Source organism: Conger conger, chromosome 2 (assembly GCF_963514075.1).
Source record: "Conger conger chromosome 2, fConCon1.1, whole genome shotgun sequence".
Taxonomy (NCBI): domain Eukaryota; kingdom Metazoa; phylum Chordata; class Actinopteri; order Anguilliformes; family Congridae; genus Conger; species Conger conger.
The window spans coordinates 7,920,322-7,946,427 of NC_083761.1; the positions used below are offsets into that span (position 1 = coordinate 7,920,322).

General features: G+C 45.8%; 1 protein-coding gene across 1 annotated transcript; it reads left to right on the forward strand.

Moving 5' to 3' along the window:
• The first annotated feature begins 293 nt into the window (after positions 1-293).
• On the forward strand, positions 294-15,635 carry sec23b (SEC23 homolog B, coat complex II component). The gene is given in 21 exon segments (XM_061230348.1): positions 294-1,456; positions 2,155-2,380; positions 3,919-3,976; positions 4,067-4,153; positions 5,242-5,293; positions 5,296-5,319; positions 5,322-5,476; positions 6,812-6,894; positions 7,278-7,422; positions 7,691-7,849; positions 8,353-8,468; positions 9,081-9,204; positions 9,345-9,425; positions 9,771-9,860; positions 10,204-10,310; positions 10,872-11,025; positions 11,521-11,598; positions 11,963-12,124; positions 12,896-12,982; positions 13,608-13,829; positions 14,891-15,635. Coding segments are annotated over 20 exon segments (2,295 nt in total). The 5' UTR covers positions 294-1,456; positions 2,155-2,159; the 3' UTR covers positions 14,981-15,635.
• The last annotated feature ends 10,471 nt before the right edge of the window (positions 15,636-26,106 follow it).

Sequence of the window (26,106 nt, forward strand, 5' to 3'; positions counted from 1 at the left end):
ATGGCTATATGGGTGGAGCTCCAATTGTAGTAACACGTCATTCCTTCGAAGAACAGGAACCGGCACACCACATCGTCTCCATTCTGAAGGTATCGTGTTACATTTCAATTCATCTGTGTCTTTTGAGTGTATTTTTACGGTATGTGGCTGAACTAAAATTAGCTACATTCCTTGTTCTGGCATTTCTCCATTGTCATTTGTTTTTAATTCCGAAGGTAGGTTCATTGTTTGCCCAAGTTACATATTAGCTGCCTAGCTAGGACGTTAGCTAAGGGTTTTCCTGTGAAGCCTTCGATTGTAATATAGCTAGCTAATGGTGTTGGTGCTAATTGCTAGCTAATGAATGTATAGCTGATTGCGGCGATGGTATCTTTAAGCTATTGTGATACGAATTGGGACATCCGAATTGTCTCTAACACCATAACGTTGGTAGCCGTCTGTGTTGTACGTTTTTTTTTTCCCGAACTACAAGAACGTCTAATGCTAACTTTGGTCATTTAACCACATAACTTGATGGTAGACGGAGAGCTTTCCTTACAAAAAATATTTAACAAATAATAGTATAACATATAATAGTTATATTTAACTATAAACTTACTCTTTCTGATTGTCAGGCTTGTCAATAACGTATTTAGCTTGGACATGTCAGCGCCCAGTAGCACTATTTAGGTAATTTACAGTCAATGCTGATCTTGGCAAGCTTCAATGTTCGCTTCCTATGCACTAGTTGAGTCATTTATTTAACATTAGTTATATTATTTCAGTGCCAACAAATGTGGAAAATGTGCATAGGTGTGTTAGTTAGCTGGCTGTCGATCGTTATCCAAGCAAACATTCGTTTGTGTTTGTCCAGCTGCTATTTCCGTGTTGTGTAGCTAATCAATATATCGACCATATTATGCGAACTGACTGCAGGGAAGCAGTTTTAGGTTTGCTGACGGAGGCGAAAGCAGCAGATAAGATGTGCCGACTGTTGGGAATTTTTTTTTTTTTTTTTTTTAATGCGTTTCATGTGATCCTGTTTTGACAGCGTAAGAGTGCTAAAAGCTTGCTGTTTTTGTTTGCTGACCAGTGTGTCATTTGCTCAGCAAGTTCAGTTGCACAGTTGCATTTGGGAAAAACGGTAGCAAACTTTATATCAAATGAAACCGCTAGCCTAGCTAAATACCAGCTGTTAACCAGCCATCGTGTAGCGCAATAGCATTTAATTGTTCCATATTAAGGGTGAGGCTGTGTTTGCGTACTAGGTCTAAGAATAGTCGTTTGACGAATATTCTCATGGCTTGCCAACATCGTTACCTGTCAAGCAGGTTTTTCTGACGTTTACTTGCAATTCTCCGTCACCGCTGAGACGACTATAAAAGTCAAACCGTCTCTCTTAAGTGCAGATAAGCAGTACGCGCTCTAGAGGATTAACTTATTCACCTTTCGCGACTACCTCAAAATTCTGGTACAGGTATGCGTTTTATAATTCCAGTACTTGGCGTTCTAATTAGTCTTTATCATATCGAATCGTAGTAATTGCGATAACCACATCAATAACTTGTCTTGTTACAAGCGTACGTTAAATATTAGGATAGCTCTTGCTTGGCAAACTGCAGGATGGATGGTTTTTGTTTTCCCCTTAAAACAGGCAACCAGAGTTAACTGCATTCTACTTTTGCTCCTGAAAATCGATCGCTCCTAAATAATTTTTCTAGTTGGATTGGAATGCATTTAATGTGCCCCTGAATTGTTCAGTTTAGGAATAAGAGCTCATTGGAGGAAAAAAAATATATAAATGTTTGTGTAGAGTTCTGCTTTAATTGTATATTTCATTGATCGACAAAAGCCTGCACTTCAGGTGCAATAGGAGAACCCCACCGGAACATTGAGACGAGCAACAATAACACGTTGAATTGAGTCAATTTTAAAGTACGTAACACTTTTATTCTCTCTCTCTCTCTCTCTCTCTCTCTCTCTCTCTCTCTCTCTCTCTCTCTCTCTCTCTCTCTCTCTCTCTCTCTCTCTCTCTCCTCTCTCTCTCTCTCTCTCTCTCTCTCTCTCTCTCTCTCTCTCTCTCTCTCTCTCTCTCTCTCTCTCTCTCTCTCTCTCTCTCTCTCTCTCTCTCTCTCTCTCTCTCTCTCTCTCTCTCTCTCTCTCTGTTCCGTGTAGCCCTCATGGCGACGTACCAGGAGTTCATCCAGCAGAATGAGGACAGGGATGGGGTGCGCTTCAGCTGGAACCTGTGGCCCTCCAGCAGGCTGGAGGCCACCCGGCTGGTGGTGCCGGTGTCCTGCCTCTTCACCCCGCTGAAGGAGCGTCCGGACCTGCCCCCCGTGCAGTACGAGCCTGTCATGTGCGGCCGCACCACCTGCAAGGCCGTGCTCAACCCTCTGTGGTAAGCCCCGGAGGTGCCCTGTGCCCTGTGTCCTGTGTCCTGTGTCCTGTGTCCTGTGTCCTGTGTCCTGTGCCCTGTGCCCTGTGCCCTGTGCCCTGTGCCCTGTGCCCTGTGCCCTGTGCCCTGTGTCCTGTGTCCTGTGTCCTGTGTCCTGTGTCCTGTGTCCGCCATAGATTATAATGGCACTATATAGTTTGATATATATTTGTTGTAATCGGGGTGTTCTAGCTGCCAGCCGTGTTAGTTCGTAACTCGATGTATTCTTCAAGGGTTCCGATTGTATCTGTACGGTCACGCTGGGACACCGTACTGTCCTCTAGGGCACTTCCACGGCCCTGTGTTCGATCTGCACTTTGTTGTACGTCGCTCTGGATAAGAGCGTGTGCTAGATGCCTGTAATGTAGTGTAATGTCATGTAATTTAATTTAATGTAATGTGTTAGGGGTTTCATCACTCGTTCCCCGCTCACTGGGCGGGCAGCCCGTAGTCTAGCACAGGGGTGGGCAGTGCAGTCCCTATCTGTATCCGTTTCTCGATTTTAGACCAACTTCTGCTCTTTATTGTTTAATTAGCCTCAGTCATTTACATGGTCTGTCTGCGATGTAAACAGCAGCTGATGAATGATTTTGTCTTGGAGCATTTTATTGTGGTCTAATTCATGAGTGAATCGGTCATGGTGCCTACGGCTAATTAGCTGATTGAGCCAGGGTTAACTGGTGGCAGGAAAATCCTGCAAACACACCGGCTCTCCAGGACTGGAGTTGCCAGGTCTCATGGCTGTTGCTTGACTGGGACTTGTAGGGTTTGCGGCTCAAACCACAATAAGGACTGTTGGGCCCTTAAGCAAGGCCCACATTGCTCCGGGGGGATTGGCCCCGGTTTAGGCTAGTCGACTGAAGTGCCTCAAGTTTATGATCGCAGTGACAGTCTGGGCTGGGGGGGGTGGATAGGTGGGTTTAGCATTGCAAGTTGAAAACCTGTTTTATTATTCCACTACAGGCATTTAGCAGTCACTCTTATCTGTTTGTACACATTTTTTGCCCTTTTTCTATGCATGGTGTCCATTTATACGGCAGTTGAGGTTTAGTGCTTTGCTTGATGGTACAAGGGCACTAATGTGAATCCAAGCCTGCAACCTTTTGGGTATAATAGTGAAAATGTTAGTGGACTTTTCCACCCCTGAATATTCCCCAAATTTTGCAATCCTAGTTACAAGTTCCCTAACTATTACACTACACTTCCACCCAGTAGTAGTGGTTGGAGAACTGTGCTTGTAGAAGGGTTGATTCCCACGTGTGGTCTCCTGCACCGATTCGGTAAATAAAAACGTTAGGAATGTATTGTATGAAAAAGAAAATGCGAGCTATTTTAGTTGTCCAAAGGAGGGTGTGTTCTGGTATGTAAATGAGTGCGTCAGAGAGATGGTGCATGTCGGACTACACCCTCGAGTCAAGAAAGAATGTCCACTCCTTTCGTGTCTATTTTTGTTCTTTTGTGTGGTGACTTCTAATCAAATGTCTGGTCTCTTTCTTTGGCAGCCAAGTGGACTTTCGAGCCAAGTTATGGGCGTGCAACTTCTGCTTCCAGAGAAACCCTGTGAGTGCAATACACAGGCATTTTTTGTCTTATGGTAGCTCTTTGCTGTCGTCATCTCACCTCTTGTTCCCTTGTTTTTCATCGTCACAGTTCCCACCGTCCTACGCGGGGATATCGGAAGTGAATCAGCCGGCTGAGCTCATGCCTCAGTTTTCCACCATCGAGTACATCATGCAGGTAAATGCATGTTCTGTGATAGGCGGTGTGATGTCACCGGTGATTACATCATGCAGGTAAATGCATGTCCTGTGTCCTGTGATAGGCGGTGTGATGTCACCGGCCCGGTATCACAGGAGTCCGGAGTCCTTGGAATGACGACTTCTGTGCACTTTAACAGGATGCATTGCTCTCCGAGATAGCCGGTTGTATAAATAGATGATATACAAAGTACACTAATGTAGACTACTGTGCTGTACTACTGTATTAATCAAATCGGCCCTAGTCCTTATCTTTGTTGTACTCTTGGCACTTGGCAATTGTACTTCCCTCTAGAGTCTTTCGGCGCACTTGTCCCTGGTGATGGGTATGCACTTCGCACTGTTGTACGTCACTCTGATAAGAACATCTGCCGAATGCCAATTGCGTAATGTAACGTCTTCTTGGATAAGCCTTGCCGAGCAGATATGTTATGTTATGTAATATATCTGTAGAAATGGTTCTCAAAAGGCTGTTCTGACGGCCGAAGGGTCTGTGGGCTTTCCGTGCGATCGGCAGCCATTTTAAGGCTTGGATTCTGGGTGTGAGGACTTGAAGTGGAAAAACTTTGTACCCGGACGACTTCACAGGCTAGAAATAAGGAATGCTGGAGCACACAGAGCTCAGAGCAGAACACACGGTTTAATGGACGGGGGAGATTTCAATGTCTACAACGTCTTCCTTAGAATAAAAAAAAACAAAAAAAAAAACAACAGTGGTAGGGTGTAGGTTTTGAGGACTATTCCTGTATTTCGACGCCGACTGAAAACGCACATTAGTGTTAAGGCCCCCCCCCCCCCCCCCCCCCCCAAATATCCCAATTGTTTTCGGTTATAACTGCTCTACATGTGTGTTTCGCTATTTGTGGATCTCATCCACTTGCTGAAGAACTTGTGCAGTTGGAAGTGGCTTTGGATGAAAAGCATCTGCCGAATGACTAAAATGCAATGTCAGAATATCCTGTTTAGCACCTTGGAGAAACTCGCCGGGTAAAAAAAACAAAGGCACTTTGCCCCAGGCTCCTGATCTAGACGCTGTGCATAACCAGTAATGGTCTCCCCTGCCCACAGCACGGCCCCCAGTCCCCCCTGGTCTTCCTGTACGTGGTGGACACCTGTCTGGAGAGGAGGACCTCCAGGCTCTGCGCGAGTCCTGCAGATGTCCCTGAGTCTGCTGCCGCCCAACGCCCTGGTGGGCCTCATCACCTTCGGCCGCATGGTGCAGGTCCACGAGCTCAGCTGCGAGGGCATCGCCAAGAGCTACGTCTTCCGGGGCACCAAGGACTTCACCGCCAAGCAGATCCAGGTCAGGGGTCGCCCCTCGCGCACTCTGCATCATTTCGCTTGTGATCACGTCACTTTTTATTAGATTCTGTCCCATTCTGTTATATTATCGCATTCAAATGTAAAGCTGTAGAATTATAGTAACACCCTCTGTCCCCTACCCACTCTTGGCCGACCCCTATTTCCCCTACTTGAAATGCCTTGGGGGCACATCCGTGCCTTTGAATGGTGCCTGAACAAGATGAACTGCCTGGTAGCCCCACACCCTGAGAATTAATGCCCCATTCGCACCAAAACTGCGGCCAGATTGGCCTTATACGTGAAGCATTTGAAACCTGCGGTGGCCAGTCAACTTGTATGTGTGATGTCAAGGCATTAAAAGTGCTTTGACAAAAGTATTGCTTGTTTCCACTCCTTAGTCAATGTTACTTAGTCACTAAGGTATCCAGGGTGTGTTCTAATGTGGAAATGTTCTGCAGGTAGCAGTTGAAATTGTACTTCCCTCATGGGTATTTTTGCGCAGTTATCCCTGGTTATGGTTATGCAGTTTGCACTTTGTTGTACGTCACTCTGGATAAGAGTGTCTCCCAAATGCCATTAATGTAATGTAAGGTTTTTTTGTTGTTTTTTGTTTAAAAAAAAAAATAAAAAAAAATAAATATTTCTCTGCCATGATAGGCCTTTTTGTTTACAACACCAGAAGTCCTCCTACAGAAAGATAGAAAGAAAAACTTGTTAGGTCAGATTTCATTGCAGTCAGATTGAACCGGTTTCAAGTGCAGAAGTATGAAGAGACTATGTCTTGGGGGTGAAGGCAGAAATGCAAGACTAACTACTTCATCTTGAGTACAAAGATCCTGTTGGTTGAGCCAGACGGATAGACTTACAGGTGTCCCAAATCCAGCTTGTGAGACTACGGGGTCGGTGAATTCCCAAAACATTACACCCAAAGGGTTTTTTTATTCACAGTTTGGTCAGTTCAGCAAGAGGCTAAATTAACTGAATGCAGCATGAACCTGTGCTTACTAATACAAAAAATAAAGCATACAGTTGCATTTATTTCAGAATCAAAGTTCAGGAAAGATGTTGTTGGATCCAGGCCAGTGTGAGTTCTGCCGGCACACGTCAGCACGAGTGGCAGGGTTTACGTTCAGTCTGTGCCAAGGCTGATTTCACCTGAGCTGGGGTGAAATTTGGCTAAAAAAGCTGCTGTAGTTAGCCGATTGTGAGAAGGTAACCTGAGTTCAGTCCAGCTCACCTCTCCGGTTGTAGCTGTACAGCCAGTGTGTGTCACTTGACTATCTGACTGCTTTTTAATGTAGACGTCTGAATGTTCGAATGCCTTTGTGTTCCACAGGAGATGCTGGGTTTGACGCAGCCAACACAACAGGCGCCGCAGGTCCGTCAGCCCGTCAATACAGAGACACCTGTGGCCTGCAGGTACGACCTGACCCCTGACCCCTGTCACTTAATTACAGGGCTGTGGTCACTTCTCAGCTCAGTCAGTTGGAATGAAAAAAATCTTCATAAAACATTAAGCATTTTTTTTTTTTTTTTTTTTCAGTCCACAAATTTAGTTTCAGTTAATTTCTGGAACTAAAATAGAATTGCCCCATCCTGCCCTGGTACAGTACACTTTCGAAAATGGCATTAAGACAGATAGATGACTCAGTTCCTCTGTAAAACTGTCAGGCCATGACCGGCGGCTGAAGTCAAAAGCAACATTATGCAAATACACCAGACCCTGGAGCAGCCATGACGTGGGTTCTCTTGCGAGAGCCGAGTGCTGTTTTGTAATGACCTCCTGATCCTCCTCTGTGCAGGTTCCTGCAGCCCGTCCACAAAGTGGACATGAACCTGACCGACCTGCTGGGGGAGCTCCAGAGGGACCCCTGGCCCGTTCCCCAGGGCAAGAGGCCCCTGCGTTCCACCGGCATCGCGCTGTCCATCGCCGTGGGGCTGCTGGAGGTGAGGGGGGCCTTTCCATTTCACTTCGTAACCCAGCAGAAATTGACCAAATCTGCTTTTCATAACTAAACATATCTGGGGTTCTTACCTGAACATTCTATTGCTGATGCAACAGTTGCTACTGGTAACTGAAAGTGGTGGAGTTCTAGAACACTGACTTAGTCCTTCCTGGGGCCTAAATGCAGATAAGTACTGATACTGATACTGTACTGATAGTCATCCTGACCAGAGTCCTCTCTTTCCCCCTCCCTCCTCCCCCTATCTCCAGGGCACCTTTCCCAACACTGGGGCCCGTGTGATGCTCTTCACTGGCGGGCCCCCCACCCAGGGCCCCGGCATGGTGGTGGGGGAGGAGCTGAAGACCCCCATCCGCTCCTGGCACGACATCCAGAAGGACAACGCCCGGCACCTGAAAAAGGCCACCAAGGTGGGTTTCCCCATCGAGGAGTCCCCAGTCAGGGCGCGGCCTGTAGAGCAACGACCACGTGCTCACAGCGGTTCGAATCCGGCCGTCCGACATTTGTCACACGTCAAAAAAGGGAGTCACCAGTGGCACGTCATCGAGGATTAGATGCCACCAATTCCAACGGCATATTATTCATGACTGGGCGATTTTAAAATTAATTATCAAATGTTTATTTTGTAATCGCACAAACAGTCGCCGTTGTCATGCGACGTGACGGCTTCTTTCTTTTCTCTTTAATTATACCTGATGCCGCGGTAAGCGTGCTTCAGGGCTAAACATCACGTCTCTGACTGAGTGTTGCCTTGCCCTTTTTCATGTGAGCTCTGTACTTGGCTATGGAATTCCTAAGATTCCTTGCTTTCTGCATGTTTCACATTCTGTGCGGGCACGTGTATTTAAGCGTGTCCTGCGCAGGTGTGTGTGTGTGTGTGTGCGTGACGCCGTTTTAATTTTCTTCTCCGCAGTATTACGAAGCTTTGGCTAACCGCGTAGCTGCTAACGGGCACTGCATCGACATCTACGCCTGCGCCCTGGACCAGACTGGGCTTCTGGAGATGAAGTGCTGCTCCAACTTCACCGGGTCAGAACCGGCGCGTCTCAGAACATCACACCGCATGACGTTTAGCGCGCACTCCTCAGTCAAACACTGATCCAGAGTCAGTTTAGGGGAGAGAACATGAGTATCAGCATTGTCATATGGGTATCTGGGTATGAGCGCTCTCAGACAAGAGTGGACAAGCGACATGGATTGATTGATTTTATTTAACGTATTTTAAAAATATACATGAGGCGACAACCATCCCATGTAAAATTATGGGGGAAACTAGACAGTCAAGATGACTTCTGTCATGGTTGTATTAAGCCTTGGTTAGCACGGGCAGGGCTGACTGTACATGTACTGTATGTAATTTAAATGAAAAGGACAGTACGTATACACGATGTACACATTCACGGCAGCCGTTGACATTTCCCTAACTATGTAGTGCAATGTCATGTGGTTGTTATGGAGCAAAGTGTAGTTAAATAAAGTGTTTAAGTAACGTAACCTAATGGCCATTCAGCCTTTCCTACAACTAAGGTTTACCTACTGCTTAGTTTGCCTAAAAGCTCAATAGTATCTAGCGCCGTATGAAGTGTTTATTTAGTGTTTGAAGTGGGGCGAGTGGCTCATGGGGGCTTTGTGCTGTTCTAGGGGCCACATCGTGATGGGCGACTCCTTCAACACCTCCCTCTTCAAGCAGACGTTCCAGCGCGTCTTCAGCAAAGACTACAACGGAGAGTTCCGCATGGCCTTCGGCGGGACCATGGAAGTGAAGGTACAGTAACAAACCTTCACCTACCCCTGCGCCCCCCCTGACGCGCCCCCCCGGGACTCTGCACTTTGCCTTCGTCCTGTTAATCTCTGTTTGCTGTACTTATGTGTGTTCTCTTTCTCTCCCTCCTCCCCCCCCCCCAGACCTCAAGGGAACTAAAGGTCTCTGGGGCCATCGGGCCCTGTGTGTCTCTGAACAACAAGGGGCCCTGCGTTTCGGAGAATGTGAGTCCCCCCTGCTCGGTCCCTCCTCCCTCCCCTGCACAGATAATACTGTTCCTCAGGATCGCAGGGCTTTATATAACACCCTCTATTGTGTACAGTTATGAATGCAAACCGTTTAAAGTCGAATGTTTCTGTACAGCTAAGTGCAACATTCTTTTCAGGCACTCTTAAGACGCAATTTTTGTTCAGTTTCGGGCTACATTTCCCAGTTCCTTAGGCCCTGTGCTATATTTTAGCAACATATTTGGTGTGAAATATTTTCAAGTATTTGAAACAGACACTCGGTGAGCACTTTGCTAGGTGTTAGGTGTTTTATTTATATGACTCATCTTGCTTCCTCTGCAGGAAATGGGGATCGGTGGCACCAGCCAGTGGAAGATCTGCGGCCTCACCCCCAGCACCACGCTGGCCTTGTACTTCGAAGTCGTGAATCAGGTACTGATTGTATTTTTAGGTGCTCCGGTTGAATGCTAACGTCCCAGCGAGCGTGGCGAGGTTAGCCCCTGTTAGCCCCTGTTAGCCCCTGTTAGCCCCTGTTAGCCCCTGTTAGCCCCTGTTAGCCCCTGTTAGCCTAAGTTAGCCCCTGTTAGCCCCTGTTAGCCCCTGTTAGCCTAAGTTAGCCCCTGTTAGCCTAAGTTAGCCCCTGTTAGCCTAAGTTAGCCCCTGTTAGCCTAAGTTAGCCCCTGTTAGCCTAAGTTAGCCCCTGTTAGCCTAAGTTAGCCCCTGTTTGGGTTGTGTTCTCGTGCCCCTCACGGTCCTCCTCCGCTCTCCGTTCCAGCACAACGCCCCCATCCCGCAGGGAGGCAGAGGGGCCGTCCAGTTCATCTCGCACTACCAGCATTCCAGCACTCAGAGGCGCGTGCGCGTCACCACCGTGGCCAGGAAGTGAGTCTCTATCACACACAACTGCACGGGTTTCTCTGGGGTTTCTCGGGGGTTCCTCATGGTAGTGTCTGTATGGTTATAAGCTTGAGCCGGTTGGCTGACAATGCCCTTTTAAATGAGCTAGAATTGGGTTAATTGTGTTTTCAATGACCCACTACTTGTATTTCCTGGCACATCTGCCCTAGGGAAATGTAGGTGGTCATTTGTTGAAATGTGGGGGGGAGGGGGAGGCTCAATGTGTCAAAACTGGCAGGTACACTAGCTAGTGCAGCGTTTCTCACCTCCAGTCCTCAGGACCCACTTGCCAGAAGGTTTTTGTTGTAACCAGGAAGTTGCACACCTGATTTAATGACTGAGCCATTCAAACCACCAACAATGCTCTTGATTAGTTATATCAGGTGTGTGAGTTTCTGGTTATAGCAAAACCCTTCTGCTAAGCAGGTTGAGACGCTAAGCAGTGCATGTGACAGGTGCGGTGTTTGAAAGTGGCTGGGTAGGGGCGGTGTGTTGTTTTTCCTTCCCTGACCGTGCCCCCCCCCCCCCCCCCCTGCACTCGCACAGCTGGGCCGACGCACAGTCTCAGATCCAGCACATCGAGGGGTCCTTCGACCAGGAGGCCGCGGCGGTGCTGATGGCGCGCATGGGCGTGTTCCGGGCCGAGTCGGAGGAGGGGCCCGACGTCCTGCGCTGGCTGGACCGGCAACTCATCCGCCTGGTGAGCGTGACCTCTGACCTCTGACCCCCACCTGGGTCAGATACCTAATCGGTCGGATTCAATCGCTGTTCTGTGCTCCGTTGATCTTGCCTGGTGCTTTGAGCCAGCGAAGAAGGTGCGGTTTGCACTTTTTGAGAGTATTTAATCACAGGTTCCCTTACACCAGACTCCGTACACCAAACTCTGTAAAGCATAGAAAAAATATTTGAATCCAAAATAATTGTGTAAATATGTTTGACCCAGTTCTGCTTCTGACTCTTCTCACCAGGACTGATCCTAGCCCTGGGCCTATATTTATAAATATTGGGTGTTGATCTATAATCCGCTTTCCACATACCAGCCTTAGCAATTATGAGCAGAAATGAGCTAAACTGATCATGAAGCAGTACTCTCTCTACTATTCTCTACTACTCTTCATGGATACAGACCCAGCTCTCTGGTGCGTAAAACCGTAGGTACAGCATGCTAACCCTTGTGTTGTCTGTTTGCTTGCAGTGTCAGAAGTTCGGGCAATTCAACAAGGACGACCCCAGCTCCTTCCGCCTGTCCGAATCCCTCTCGCTGTATCCCCAGGTGAGGCCCGACCCGGGAGGTGACCTCCTTAAATCTGGAGCACCGTAACTGATAAACGCTACGGTCATACTGGGGTTTCAAACAGCGACCGCTCAAACCAGGGATACTCAATCTTGCCCATAAAGGGCCGGTGTGGGAGCTTTTGTTCCAAGCAGGCAGTTACACCCATGATTCTATTGTAGATCCTCCGCAAAGAGTCAAATGGGTGATTGGCAGAATCAGGTGTGTAACTGCTTGGTTGGAACAAAAGCCTGTGCAACATTCAATCCGATTTGATTCTTTTATAAGTTGACCTGCTTTTGGAAAAGCTTTTGGAAAAGCCAGGCGTAATGACCCAGATTTGTTTGTTTTTTTTCGTCTGCAGTTCATGTTCCACTTGCGGAGGTCGCCGTTCCTCCAGGTGTTCAACAACAGCCCGGACGAATCCTCGTATTACAGACACCATTTTGTGAGGCAGGACCTGACGCAGTCGCTCATCATGATCCAGCCCATTCTGTACTCCTACTCCTTCTACGGCCCCCCCGAGGTACGGCCCAACCCGACCCGAACTCCACTCCACCGGTCCTGTCCCGTCTTGTCACTGAGTGGAGATGTATTGTCTGCGTGAAGCCCTTGCAGTTTTAATTAGTGATGATGAGTGCGAGGTTTTGTGAGCCGCACAATGGGTGAAGCTGCAGTGTACTGACGATCGCTAGCTCGTTTGTTACAAGGTCACAAACGCAATGATTGGCTGAAATGAGTGGGCCACTGATGGCATATGCTAGCTCTGCCCATTTTTGGTTTTTATGCTGCCTCGCTCTCCCATTACCGGAGTGAATGCGGTTGAACTGTGTAGCGGTGCAGGTTTTGCTGTTAAATAATATTACTCATAGTGTCAGAGTTGTTGCATTTTGTGGAGTGCTTTCGGAGTTGAGGGAGTTGCTACACTGCATAGCACGTGGGCTTGCAGCATTGGTGTTTTGGGGGAACTCCGTGTTGTAGTTGTGTTATGTCCTATGGATCCTGTTGTCAGTATAGTTCTGTAGTGAAGTGCTACAGGTGTCCGTTCGGCCCTGTTGTACAGTATATCGCTGTGTGGCAGGGGTGCTCAGTGTTAGTGTAGTTCTGTAGTGGAGTGTCTGTTATACAGTATATATACAGTGTTGTACAGTATAGTTATGTAGTACTGTGTGGCGGGGTGCTCAGTGTTAGTGTAGTTCTGTAGTGGAGTGTCTGTTATACAGTGTATATATACAGTGTTGTACAGTATATGGCAGTGTGGCAGGGGTGCTCAGAGTCCTCTTCTCTCCGGTTTCAGCCGGTCCTCCTGGACAGCAGCAGTATCCTCCCTGATCGCATCCTGCTGATGGACACCTTCTTCCAGCTGGTCATCTTCCACGGCGAGGTGAGAATCGCTGCGGGGAACCCCGCTGTCCTGCCGTTCACTGCTGCAGAGAACGCAGGGCTGTCCAACCCTACTCCTGGAGCTCTACCGTCCTGCAGGTTCTCTCTCCAACCCTAACAAAGCACACCTCATTCAACCTCTAGAGATCTCATTGAGCTAGAGGTTGGTGGAATCATGTGTGCCAAATTTGGGTTTGAGGGAAAACCTGCAGGACTGTTAATCTCCAGGAAGAGGGTTGGGCAGCCCCGACTTAATGATGGTTTAGACCTGAGATCTTCAAGTCATGGTCCTTGAAGTCGAAGAACTGCTGGTTTTCCGATGACCAAGAACTGCTGGTTTTTTAACCTCCCTTTACCTGGGAGTGTCAAGACAGTCTGGCCAATCAGTAGCACTAATTGTTCTGCTGATTACCTGGCAGAAAAGGGCCGGATTTGGATTCAGGGTCCAGATATGATGACTTTCTTTCTGTTTGATCTCAGTTTGAAATGAGTTTTGCAGCAATGTCAGATGGCTGTATCAGACTGAAGGATTGTTGTAACTAGACTGAAGTGAAGTGTTGAGCGCCGGTCTTCCTCACACGTTGCGTTCGCCCCCCCCCCTCATGCGTTGCGTTTGTCCCCCTCAGACCATCGCCCAGTGGCGCAAGGCGCGGTACCAGGACATGGCGGAGTACGAGAACTTCAAGCAGCTGCTGCAAGCCCCGCTGGACGACGCTCAGGAGATCCTGCAGACGCGCCACCCCATGCCCCGCTACATCGACACCGAGCACGGCGGCTCGCAAGCCCGCTTCCTGCTGTCCAAAGTCAACCCGTCGCAGACCCACAACAACCTGTACGCCTGGGGCCAGGTCAGTGGAGCGCCCCGTTCAGTTAGCACCCCGCCCGCCCCGGTTCGGTTCAGTTAGCACCCCACCCGCCCAGCTCCGTTCAGCTAGCACCCCACCGCCCAGCTCCATTCAGCTAGCACCCCACCGCTCAGCTCCGTTCAGTTAGCACCCCACCCGCCCAGCTCCATTCAGTTAGCACCCCACCCGCCCAGCTCCATTCAGTTAGCACCCCACCCGCCCAGCTCCATTCAGTTAGCACCCCACCCGCCCAGCTCCGTTCAGTTAGCACCCCGCCCGCCCAGCTCCGTTCAGTTAGCACCCCGCCCGCCCAGCTCCGTTCAGTTAGCACCCCGCCCGCCCAGCTCCATTCAGTTAGCACCCCACCCGCCCAGCTCCGTTCAGTTAGCACCCCACCACCCAGCTCCGTTCAGTTAGCACCCCACCCGCCCAGCTCCGTTCAGTTAGCACCCCGCCCACCCAGCTCCGTTCAGTTAGCACCCCACCCGCCCAGCTCCGTTCAGTTAGCACCACTTCATCACCTCCCAACCTTTCAGTCCCAAGCCCAGTATGAAGTGGCTACACACAAATCCCAAGGATTTGTTTTGGTTGAGACAATTGAGAGAGTTGAGAATTTAGTAGGGGTTTAACAAGAGCTCAAAACAATAGTGCAGTAGTCCTTTTTGATTGGTTGACTAGGTATAAGGTCGAGGGTGTCATATGGTACTCTTGGGATTTTACGGTAGTTATGCTTGAGTGTACATGGCACTCTTCGGACTGGAAGGGCCAAGTAGTCAGTATAGCACGATATTAAAAAAAGATAGATTTAATGACAATATACACTCAAAATGGATGGATCATATGCAAAGTAAAAATTCTGCATCATCAGTCTTTGACTTGGTAAAAATAAGGATAAGGAAGGGGCCAAGGTCAACGGCTCCTGTCATGGGAGCGTAGGGCAGAGCTGCCAAATGCATCCTTTACAAATGATTCATTATTGAACAGGCATATTTTTGTACTTGAGCTCTACCCCCGACTGCTTCCTGTCTGTGTGCTGAGGTCGACGTCTGTTTCTCCTCTGACAGGAAACCGGAGCCCCGATCCTCACAGATGACGTCAGTCTACAGGTGTTCATGGATCATCTGAAAAAGCTGGCTGTGTCGAGTGCGGCCTAAATCTCAGGCCCAGGGCCATGATGGAGGACAAGACTTCAAATTTACCATTTTAACATTTCAAATCCATAACGTACCTTCCGAAGGGTTACAAAAACTGTTGGATCATATTTAACCTGTAACTTCCCCCCCCTCCCCTAAAGACACACGGTACCTTAATCTAGCTGTTTTGGCTAGTTTGGTTTTTATCGTTTTTAATATTTACATTCTCTCGTACCTGCTGAATTTGTCTGACTTTATATGTCTGTCTTTTTGTTTTGTTTGTTTTTTTTGTTTTGTGAGCAGGCAAACGAGCTGCTGACGACACTTTAAGTATATTTTCTTTTCTGCTAGTCAACCTTGTAAAAATAATTATGCTATAAAATGTTCTGATAAATGCAGATCTGTTCTTTATAGTCATACTACTGCTGAGAATGAAGAACCATTAAAAGCTAACACGTCGATGAAGAACATTAGCGACTCGAGCAATGCTTCATGGAGCCATGGCTGCAGCATTTTGTGCCCAGAACCGCATCGTATTGTAAAACCTTTGCGACGGTCGACATTTGCATTTTTGTACATTCCAAGACATTTCACTGTTGCACTCCTGACTTCTGATGCATTTGTTTATACTGTAATATGTATTCCTACATTAAATTTTAATTCTTCCTTAAACAAATACTTTCATTGTGGTTTGTTTGTGTTTGTTCAATTCTGTCAGGATATTCTGCTGGGGAGAGAGATACACTCAGGGAGCACTTAATAAGTCTAATAAATACCTAATATTTAGACTTCTGCTGCTGTAGCCTATCCACTTAGTTATGATGCTTTGGGTGTTCACAGGTGCTCTTCTGCATACCACTGTTGTAATGTGTGGTTATTTGCATTACAGTCTTCGACCAGTCTGGCCCTTCTCCTCTGCCCTCTCATTAACAACGCCTTTTTGGCCAGCAGAACTGCTGCTCTCTAATGTTTTTTTTTGTGTGGTTTTTTTCTCTCTTTCTTTCATACCATTGTAGGGACTACAACTTCCACATTCCCACAGGAAAATTCTGCGACGTCCACCACGAATGACGTCTAACTTGGTTCAGCCAATCCCGTAATGGCGGGAGCAATAAACGGTCCCGTATAAGAGCAAGACACGTTCTTGGGATCTCCCTCTTCTCTTCTGGCTCTTCTGCTTCTTCTGTTCTTCTGCTTCTTCTCTTCGACGCACCCCTTTTGGCCAGTCGCTTCAGCTCATCTGCTCCGAGACTCGGACAGAGGCTGAATGCTGCACAGCGCACTACCAGGCCTACGGACACACCCAGTTACCTCGCGGTAACTACGTGGCCTATAGTGAGTGGAAATTGTTGTACGCGGAACGCTACATCAGTTTACCCCAATAAAGCCCAACAACGAAACAGCAACGAACTTTTACACCTGGAAAAGGACCAGCGGATCAGACGACAACGCGCTGCTAAGACGGGAACACCCCAGCCTGCGCATCTCTCCCGGACACCATTCACAGCACCATCGCCGCTTCTACAAGGACAGCATGTCTTTTGGATCCAGCAATGCGTATGGACTCAGTAAGAAAACAAACATTCAGGCATAGCCAGTGTTTAGTTTAGTCTTAACTGTTTTTGTGAATCTGTGTTTCAATATTTACCATCCAACCATTGTAATGTGTTTGGTTAGCTACATATATATGTACGTGAATTGATTCGCCGTCTTTTGCGCATATATAGAGTAAAACTACGCAAGTAGTCCCTTCTCACAGCTAACTCTAACTCATTACCACACCCAGAACTCTAGCGACACGCGCGCTTGCGCGCGCCACACACACGCACACACACATACCAAACTAAATGTCCTTACTAACTTCCCGTTAGTTTATCCGTTATGTGTTTGTATGTTTGTTTAATAAATATATTTTATTAAACCCCGGTGTCCGTTTTGGAATCGCATAGACATGAGAGCCGAGTTAAAGCAGTCTTTCGAAGAACTTCCAACCTTCAGGTTATCGGTATGTTCAATCATTAATATTGGTTATTTTAATTAATTGAAATACTATATTTGTGGTTGGATATTTCTGATAACAGTAATTTTATGAGACTGATTACTTTTCGCAGTTATACTGCAACACAACGTTTAACTGGCGCCCCGGTTTCGTAGAGAGTAAAATCCCTGCGTTATTTGGCGGCCCGTGCAAGGACCCTACATAATTTGGAGTCCCGTGCGAGGACCCCTACATATTTTGGTGCCCCGTGTGAGGAAGACTAGCTTTGGCTCAAATTTCATGTCTTGTGACTTCATAACGAATTCCCCATCCTAATTTGGAGCTCTGCATGAGAAAGACGAGCTTTGGCTCATGTCACGTGACTCCAGAACGAATTCTCGGCATTCTTTCTCAGCTAAATTGCCACCTGTGCAATTTTTTGAAAATACCGCTAGATGTCACCCTTGTACCATTTTTGAAAGCCTGCATGAGCCGCTTTCTCAATATACTGCCCCCTCGTGTAACATTGTGGCATTACATTCGTAATCTTACACGGTAGTTTGTTGATTGGCATTTACCTTCCGGTATAATACGTATTATCAATAATAGTATTATTAGCCGCACTGTATTATTAATTATAATTACTTGGTCAAAGTAATTTTAATAATTAATTGAATTTTACATTTAAATCCAAATTTAATTGTAATTTCAACCAATCACATTCTGGTATTTAGGATTAATGTGATCAGCATCACAGTTCCTATTTTACGGTCTGAATATCCGCCATATGTTTGTTCATTTTGCTGTTGTTGCATTGCAGTACCGCTAGTGCAACTCGAGTCCCTGTGTGATGCTATAGCTACCTTGTACTATAGTTATAGAGAATATTCAAAGAGCGTTTTAAATTCTTTATCCTTCATCACAACTTGTATGTTGGATTGTGATATTGGGAAACAATTCATTGCCAACTGTTAGGAGCTCAAGGCCCTTGTCAAATTGTTAACTTCAAGAGTACCCTCTTAAGTTACTGATTTTAGCTTTTAGCTTTATTTGGCTTGAGATATGGAACCCATATCTATTGATGAGTACCTTTCCTTTTTAGCCCAAGGTTTAGCACCTGGCTACATAGCTTTCCTGAATCAGATGAACCTCACTGATTGTAGGAAAGAAATGTTCTCATTAATCAACGAGAAAGGTCACTCCCCCAACCATTCAAAAGACCCAATTCTAAGTTGTCTGGTCTTGAATTTTGCCAGACAGATTAGTCTTGCTCTTCAGAGCAACAAAAACTTAGACTCAGAGATGGCATACCTCAGAGGACAACACACCAGTGTTTTACTTGAGCTTCAAACTGTTGGCAAGAAAGCAGTACAATACTTGCGTGATCTGCATTCAGCCGAATCAGATCTTTGTTCCTACAGAGAGGAATTATTTCAGTTGAAGAGTAGATGCCACAAGCTACTGCATCCACTCTCTTCTGTAAGCCTGCTTTCTCAGGCTTGCCCAACTCCAGCTTCTCCTGCTTCCTCCTTACACCACAAGGCAGGGGAAGGGGGGTCACAAATTGATTCGGGTTTGTCAGATCCCGGTTCCACAACTTGCTCTGATGGACACTCGTCAGTCTCCTCAGATTGCAGTGCTGTTGACCACCCATGCAATGGTTTGCCCACCTCTTCCCTGGAGAGGGAAAGGGGGGACTCCATCCCAACGGTGGTCCATCTCCGCAAGGGAGAAACAGTCAGGCAAGTACATGACTGCACCTTCCATGCCCACCCCTCTCATGAGGAGGTCAGGGAACCCTCCCGTGGACACGGTAGAGGAGATCTAACGTTATTAATTGGGCACACAAAAAGCAACGCTAATCCCGCTAGCTTTCCCTTTATAACTGAGAGGATAGGTGACAGCTCTGTACAGTACACTGACAGCGACAATTCATCTTCTGCCAACCATTGTGAGAATGACAGTTTTGTAGCTCCACCCCCTAAACCAAACCGAGGACGTCGAGCTCTGCATGAAACGCATTCACATTCAAATGTGATTTCAGTCTCTCCTTCTCCAAACAGGCAGACTAGTGCAACTTCACATGGTCTTCGCTTTGAGGAGCTAGAGGCCATGGCGAAGTATGTCCACACATTTGACCCGAAGGACTCCGAATTTAACATTCAGAGTTACTTGAGGGAAGTTGACTACTGTCTCTCGGATCTGCCCAGGGCAACCGATCGAGAAAAGGTACGACTTGTATGGAAAACCTCAACCAGAGAGATCCATACATTTATGGAACAACTTCCACCACAGGTTCGTTCCAGCTATCCCAAGGTTTGTGAAGCGTTGGTAGCTGAGTACCTGCCACGGTTTGATCAGGCCACAGCCATGATCAAATCTGTGGAGGTTAAACACAGCCGTACAGAAAGACCAAAAGACTTTTACCAACGTCTTAAACATGCTTTTTTCCAGGGCAGAAACGGACCAGGCTTAGATGAAGATCAACCCTTCAAATCCCTTTTTGTGCACAACCTGCACCCCTGTGTCCGAACTCATGTTTCACTGTTTTCAAGGGGCCAGCACTCAGCCCTTGAATTAAGAAATGAAGCCCAAATGGTCTGGGACACTTTAAGGATTGTGCCCAGGAACGAGGTATTGGAAACAGCTGAGCACGTTGTTCCAACCAAGCCTGCCGGCACTTCCCAAGTTGCCCCATTAAAATCGAATGGCTCAAAACAACGGCATGTGAGTAAGTTCCCGGTTAAGAGCCACCGTGGTCGCTTCTCACACTCTGATTCCAGCCGGAATTGGAGAGAAGACCGACCCGGTAGGCCCAAGCCTCAGAGTCACCAGCATGACTCTGATAGGGAAGATACCTTGTCTGAAGAGAGCTTCTTCAGTTCCTCTGAGGACAACTAAAGCCTCTAATCTTTGTTCAGTAGTGTGTATGCCTTGAGTAACCACTCCAAAGAGCTATCTGGTCTTGTTCAACCTCCATCAAAAGACGTTGAATAAGACTGATCTATAGCCGTGGTCTCCTCACAGGCAGACTCCCAGCTGAAGCTTTGACCACTTTCTTTTGCACACCTTTCCTACCAAAGGGGGGTGGCAAAATAATCTGGTAGTTTATAGCAGCCACTTAGATTTGCATGTAGCAGCAGCAAACGCAGATCGTAAGTAGGTACTGTAGAGTTAAATCCGACACCTGCTATAACTCATAAACGTTCATTGCTTCTTTCTACACCTACTGAACCATCGTAAAGTATTGCATGTAGAAACTACAGTGTAATCTTTACAAGTATATTGCCACACCCCAGTGTGCCTTACTCCACCTCTTCCCCAAGCAAGACAAGACCACTTGTGAGCTTACCACATCATTTAGAAATGAGACCACCTCTCCATTTCCTTCCTGATGACACAGCCATAAGGTTAAGCTTGGATACAGAAAGCTGCCCTAATTTGAAAATGTCCCCACATATTTCAGATGACAACCCTCGTCAGCAACCTGACTGTAGGGACTAGAACAATTGGTCAGTCTGAACAAGACTTCCAAAAAGACTACAGCCTCTCCATCCTAGACCCCTACATCATCTGAACATTTTCATGGCTGGGTCATTCCTGTTGGTGCTCCACCTTCTGGACACCATCCAATAACTAACAAAACACCTGAACTAACAAAACGACTAACCCTTTCACCAAGGTTTCTCATGTTTTGTGACAATGTATTCACTGTTCGACCTTAGTGTTTCACATTGTTTGTATCATGTGTTTTAGACCAGTTTAGTTAATTGTTGATAAATGCCTGGATGTTTGTCAGTCAATTGTGAACTGTGTTACCGACCCAATGTACTTGACCTGTGGACTGTGAACTGACTTTTGTGCTCTCGAGGAACACTGGCTTCAGCCGCATCCTGAGACCACAGGGGGGATGTAGGGACTACAACTTCCACATTCCCACAGGAAAATTCTGCGACGTCCACCACGAATGACGTCTAACTTGGTTCAGCCAATCCCGTAATGGCGGGAGCAATAAACGGTCCCGTATAAGAGCAAGACACGTTCTTGGGATCTCCCTCTTCTCTTCTGGCTCTTCTGCTTCTTCTGTTCTTCTGCTTCTTCTCTTCGACGCACCCCTTTTGGCCAGTCGCTTCAGCTCATCTGCTCCGAGACTCGGACAGAGGCTGAATGCTGCACAGCGCACTACCAGGCCTACGGACACACCCAGTTACCTCGCGGTAACTACGTGGCCTATAGTGAGTGGAAATTGTTGTACGCGGAACGCTACATCAGTTTACCCCAATAAAGCCCAACAACGAAACAGCAACGAACTTTTACACCTGGAAAAGGACCAGCGGATCAGACGACAACGCGCTGCTAAGACGGGAACACCCCAGCCTGCGCATCTCTCCCGGACACCATTCACAGCACCATCGCCGCTTCTACAAGGACAGCATGTCTTTTGGATCCAGCAATGCGTATGGACTCAGTAAGAAAACAAACATTCAGGCATAGCCAGTGTTTAGTTTAGTCTTAACTGTTTTTGTGAATCTGTGTTTCAATATTTACCATCCAACCATTGTAATGTGTTTGGTTAGCTACATATATATGTACGTGAATTGATTCGCCGTCTTTTGCGCATATATAGAGTAAAACTACGCAAGTAGTCCCTTCTCACAGCTAACTCTAACTCATTACCACACCCAGAACTCTAGCGACACGCGCGCTTGCGCGCGCCACACACACGCACACACACATACCAAACTAAATGTCCTTACTAACTTCCCGTTAGTTTATCCGTTATGTGTTTGTATGTTTGTTTAATAAATATATTTTATTAAACCCCGGTGTCCGTTTTGGAATCGCATAGACATGAGAGCCGAGTTAAAGCAGTCTTTCGAAGAACTTCCAACCTTCAGGTTATCGGTATGTTCAATCATTAATATTGGTTATTTTAATTAATTGAAATACTATATTTGTGGTTGGATATTTCTGATAACAGTAATTTTATGAGGCTGATTACTTTTCGCAGTTATACTGCAACACAACGTTTAACTGGCGCCCCGGTTTCGTAGAGAGTAAAATCCCTGCGTTATTTGGCGGCCCGTGCAAGGACCCTACATAATTTGGAGTCCCGTGCGAGGACCCCTACACCATTCTCTGCAAACAGTGTGAAAATCTCAGGAGATCAGCAGTTTCTGAGATACTCAAACCGCCCTGTCTGGTACCAAAGTCATTTAGATCACATTTGTTCCCCATTTGGTATGAACAGCAGCTGAACCTCTTGACCACGTCTGCATGCTTTTATGCATTAAATTGCTGCCACATGATTGGCTGATTAGATATTTGCATTAACAAGCTGCTGTACAGGTCTACATTAAAAAAATGCTCACTTAGTGTATTGTCATAGGCCAAAACAAATTAAGTTTGCTGTTGGAAGTGGGGGCGGCACGGATGGTGCAGTGGGTAGCACTGCCGCCTCACAGCAAGGAGGTCCTGGGTTCGAATCCCCATCGGCCGGGGCCTCTCTGTGCGGAGTTTGCGTGTTCTCCCCGTGTCTGCGTGGGTTTCCTCCGGGTACTCCGGTTTCATCCCACAGGCCAAAGACATGCATGTTAGGCTGATTGGAGAGTCTAAATTGCCCGTAGGTATAAGTGTGTGAGTGTGAGTGAATGGTGTGTGTGCCCTGCGATGGACTGGCGACCTGTCCAGGGTGTATTCCTGCCTTTCGCCCAATGTATGCTGGGATAGGCTCCAGCCCCCTGCGACCCTGATCAGGATAAGCGGGTTCAGATAATGGATGGATGGATGGATGTTGGAAGTGGTGTTGGTGGGCCAATAGGGGGCAATCTTCCCTCTGGTCAAATAAGCCCCATTATAGTTACGGGAACGCTGTGCAGTAGGAGACGCTGTCTTTTAGATGAGATGTTAAACCGAGATCCTGACTCACTATGGTCAGATCCCATGACAGTTATGTAGAGGGTTCGCTGGTGTCCTGGCCAAATTCCCAAACTGGCTTTCATAACCTGCCACCTAATCATCCCCTGATATAGTTGGCAAAAAAATAACTGAGGTCTGCTTTCCGGCTCAAAATGGCTGAAGTGCATCGCCCAGATGGATGCTACACATTGGCGCAAAAAGGGAATTATACATTTAGATCTATATATTTCTATATTCTTTTTTACTGCATATTCTTTTTTACTTTTTCTACTGGAAGGGCAGTTGTTGAATTGCAGTATGTATGTTAAAACATTATTTCATTTTGTTGCTGTATTAAACCGGGAACTGCTGTTTATGCTGTTGCAATTTATGTATTTATTTATGTATTTTTAAATTGGGGTTAATTTCCATAATTACTCGTTTCTAGTACTTTCTAAGATCCCAAGCAAGTTTTATGTTTTTTTTTAATGTATATTATTTATACGGGGTAGGTTGACTGAGCACGCGTGCTCTTTTACAGCTTTATTGGCAGCAGGAAAAAAATATACTAACACTGAGTAGACCAAATTTTATTAGGCCCAGTTCTTCCTCCGAGGTTGTAGGTGGTAGTGCGTTTGTAGGATCATCGGAGCTGCAAGGCAAAAGAGGGATGATTATAATGACGCATTGCGGTTACGTCGCATTACGCAGCCAATGAGACGGACCTTAGTAAACGTAAGATGGCTGCGCCCATGAATGACCAAGATTAGTTCTGTCAGCTTCAATACACGGATCATTTTGCGAATATGATGGCTATATAGATATTTGCCTTTGGTCGTACATAGAAAAGCGTGTGTTTCCAAAATGAATTTGAAAGACGTAACAAAATGGAATATGCGCGTCTCGATGGTGTATGCCTTAGGTGTTTGGACAATGCTTGGCTCGTACGGATATTACCGTTTTTTCCTCGTCGGGGATGAAAAGGATAAGACACAAGATACGGCTACGGAAGGTGTGGTTTATTTATTTTAGCCGTGGTAACGTTGCAATCTACTGCTTGCTCTCCAGTCACTGACCTTGGATAGCTTTTTGATGAAAGGTAGTGCGCAGGCGTTTAAAAGTTAAACTTGTTAGTGTAATGTTTTCATTTGCCTTTGATGAGTATCTCCTAGACTTAAAGGTTTGAGGTTTGTGTATGTGTACTGTATGATCCGCGACACGCTTTGATAATTTATTTTTTTCTGCAGACAAGGAACACCTCGTCGACAAACGTCGGACCGAAGAGGAGACAGAGCTAACTGAAGGCTTCCATACCAAAAGCACAGTCCAATACAGGGAGCATTTTGTACCGTATTCTACAAGACTTTTAAATTTTTTGAAAACCCTAAATGGAGGTGCTGAAAAGTGATGTTCAATGAAAAAAAAAAAAAAGCATTTTCTTACTTATAATTAATTGAAATTACAACAGAACATTCAATTGTGTGTTTTAAAAATTCAAATTCAGTGTATACGTTGGCTATAAATTACCTTTTACAAATGTCTGGAGAATAATCCCTTCTTGAACTGGAATGTCCAGGACCTACCATGTCCTTTACTTGCATCAACCATCATGATCTGTGTTGAATGAAACAAAGGTGTAACCAAAAGATTGAGCAATGTTCTGGCTCTGAACTATGCATTGTTAATGGAACTTTATGGAAGAGAGCACTTGAGCCAAAATGGCTGTTGTGCATGCAGAGAAGGATTAACTGTAGAAGAGGTTTTTTATTAGTCTAATGATAGAAGCCTCCTGGAATGAAAAATATGCACTTGCTCTATGTACCAATGGGAGTATCCCTTAGTCATATGCAACATTTTCTAATTGAGTGCAGCCACTTACACAACACAGTAATTTAAACTGAATGGAAAACAAAAGACAATGATCATTCTGAATTCTGAAAAGATTTACAGAAAATAAAATATGTTGATAATGGAGAATATGGCAAATGGTGAATATCAATAAGTGTGCCTTTTATTTGATGAAATTATTGAATTTTATGTGACAATAAAATTTATGATGTAAGTTTACATGAATTTTAGATTTAAAAAATACATCTTGGAGTGTTGTTGTACTTCAGTTATATCCTAATGATATTATATTTATGAAATAATATTTCCCCTACTCATTCATTATAATTGTTTAAGTGCTTTTTAAATTGGCAATTAGAACTACATTACATTGCATGGCATTTAGTAGATGCTCTTATCCAGAGCGATGTACAATGAAGTGCAGATCAAACACAGGAACAAGTGTGAAGAGGACCCGAGAGGACAGTACGGTTCCGAGTCCTAGCGTGACCATACAGATACAATCAGAACCCTTGAAGTATTGCTTGTACGCCCATCATTTGCAGGTTCTAGGAAAGGGAAATCTTTGGTGCCAAAAAGGCGTGACATTTTTTTTTTCATAATTAAATGGGGTTTTTTGTTTTTTAGAATATTTACTTGTAAAAAATATTGTTCACCTAGTACCAATTATTTTATGTATGCATATGGTTCCAGTGTTATGGTTAAAAGTTAGTGAATACAGTTGGTGAAAATCTATTTTGGGTGTCCTGTAAAGTTTGCCAAATGCCACCTACACCCTTCTGGTTCCAAGCCCTCTCAATCCTCTTCTGAACGTCAGTTAATAACCAAGTGATGAACCTTGTTTGAAGCCAGACTTTAATGCATCCCACAGTGACCGTGCTATGTTGTACAGTATGCTAAGTTGGCTAACTGCTGAAACTTTGTAATGAAATGTTGAACAGAAGGCGAACTACTAAAATGAGTTGCTTCAAATGCTTGTGGCATTAAAAATAGAAATAAAGTTCACAAGTTATTTCCCAATAACTTTACCAACGTACTGCATGGTCATTGGAGAGCTCCTCTCTGGTTTTCATGTGAAAAGTGATAATATCACAATTTTTTAGAAGTATCTCTATTATTTATATAGACAATAATTTTGTTTTTCTTCTTAAAACGTACACTGCCAAAAATGTAGCTGAGACGTATGACACGTGAAGACATAAACTACAAAAATGTATAAAGCTTATTCTTTGTCTTCGATACTTTTAATGATTAGCCATGGAATGTACACTGAAATGAAACTCTTGTATCAAACGCAGCATCTTTGGGATAACGCCCTAACCTTACGTAACCTTGGAGACCGTGTACTCGGGTGCAGTTTAACCTGTTTTAACTGCATATTGATGACTGCTGGACGAGATTATGAATGATTATGATGCAGTGC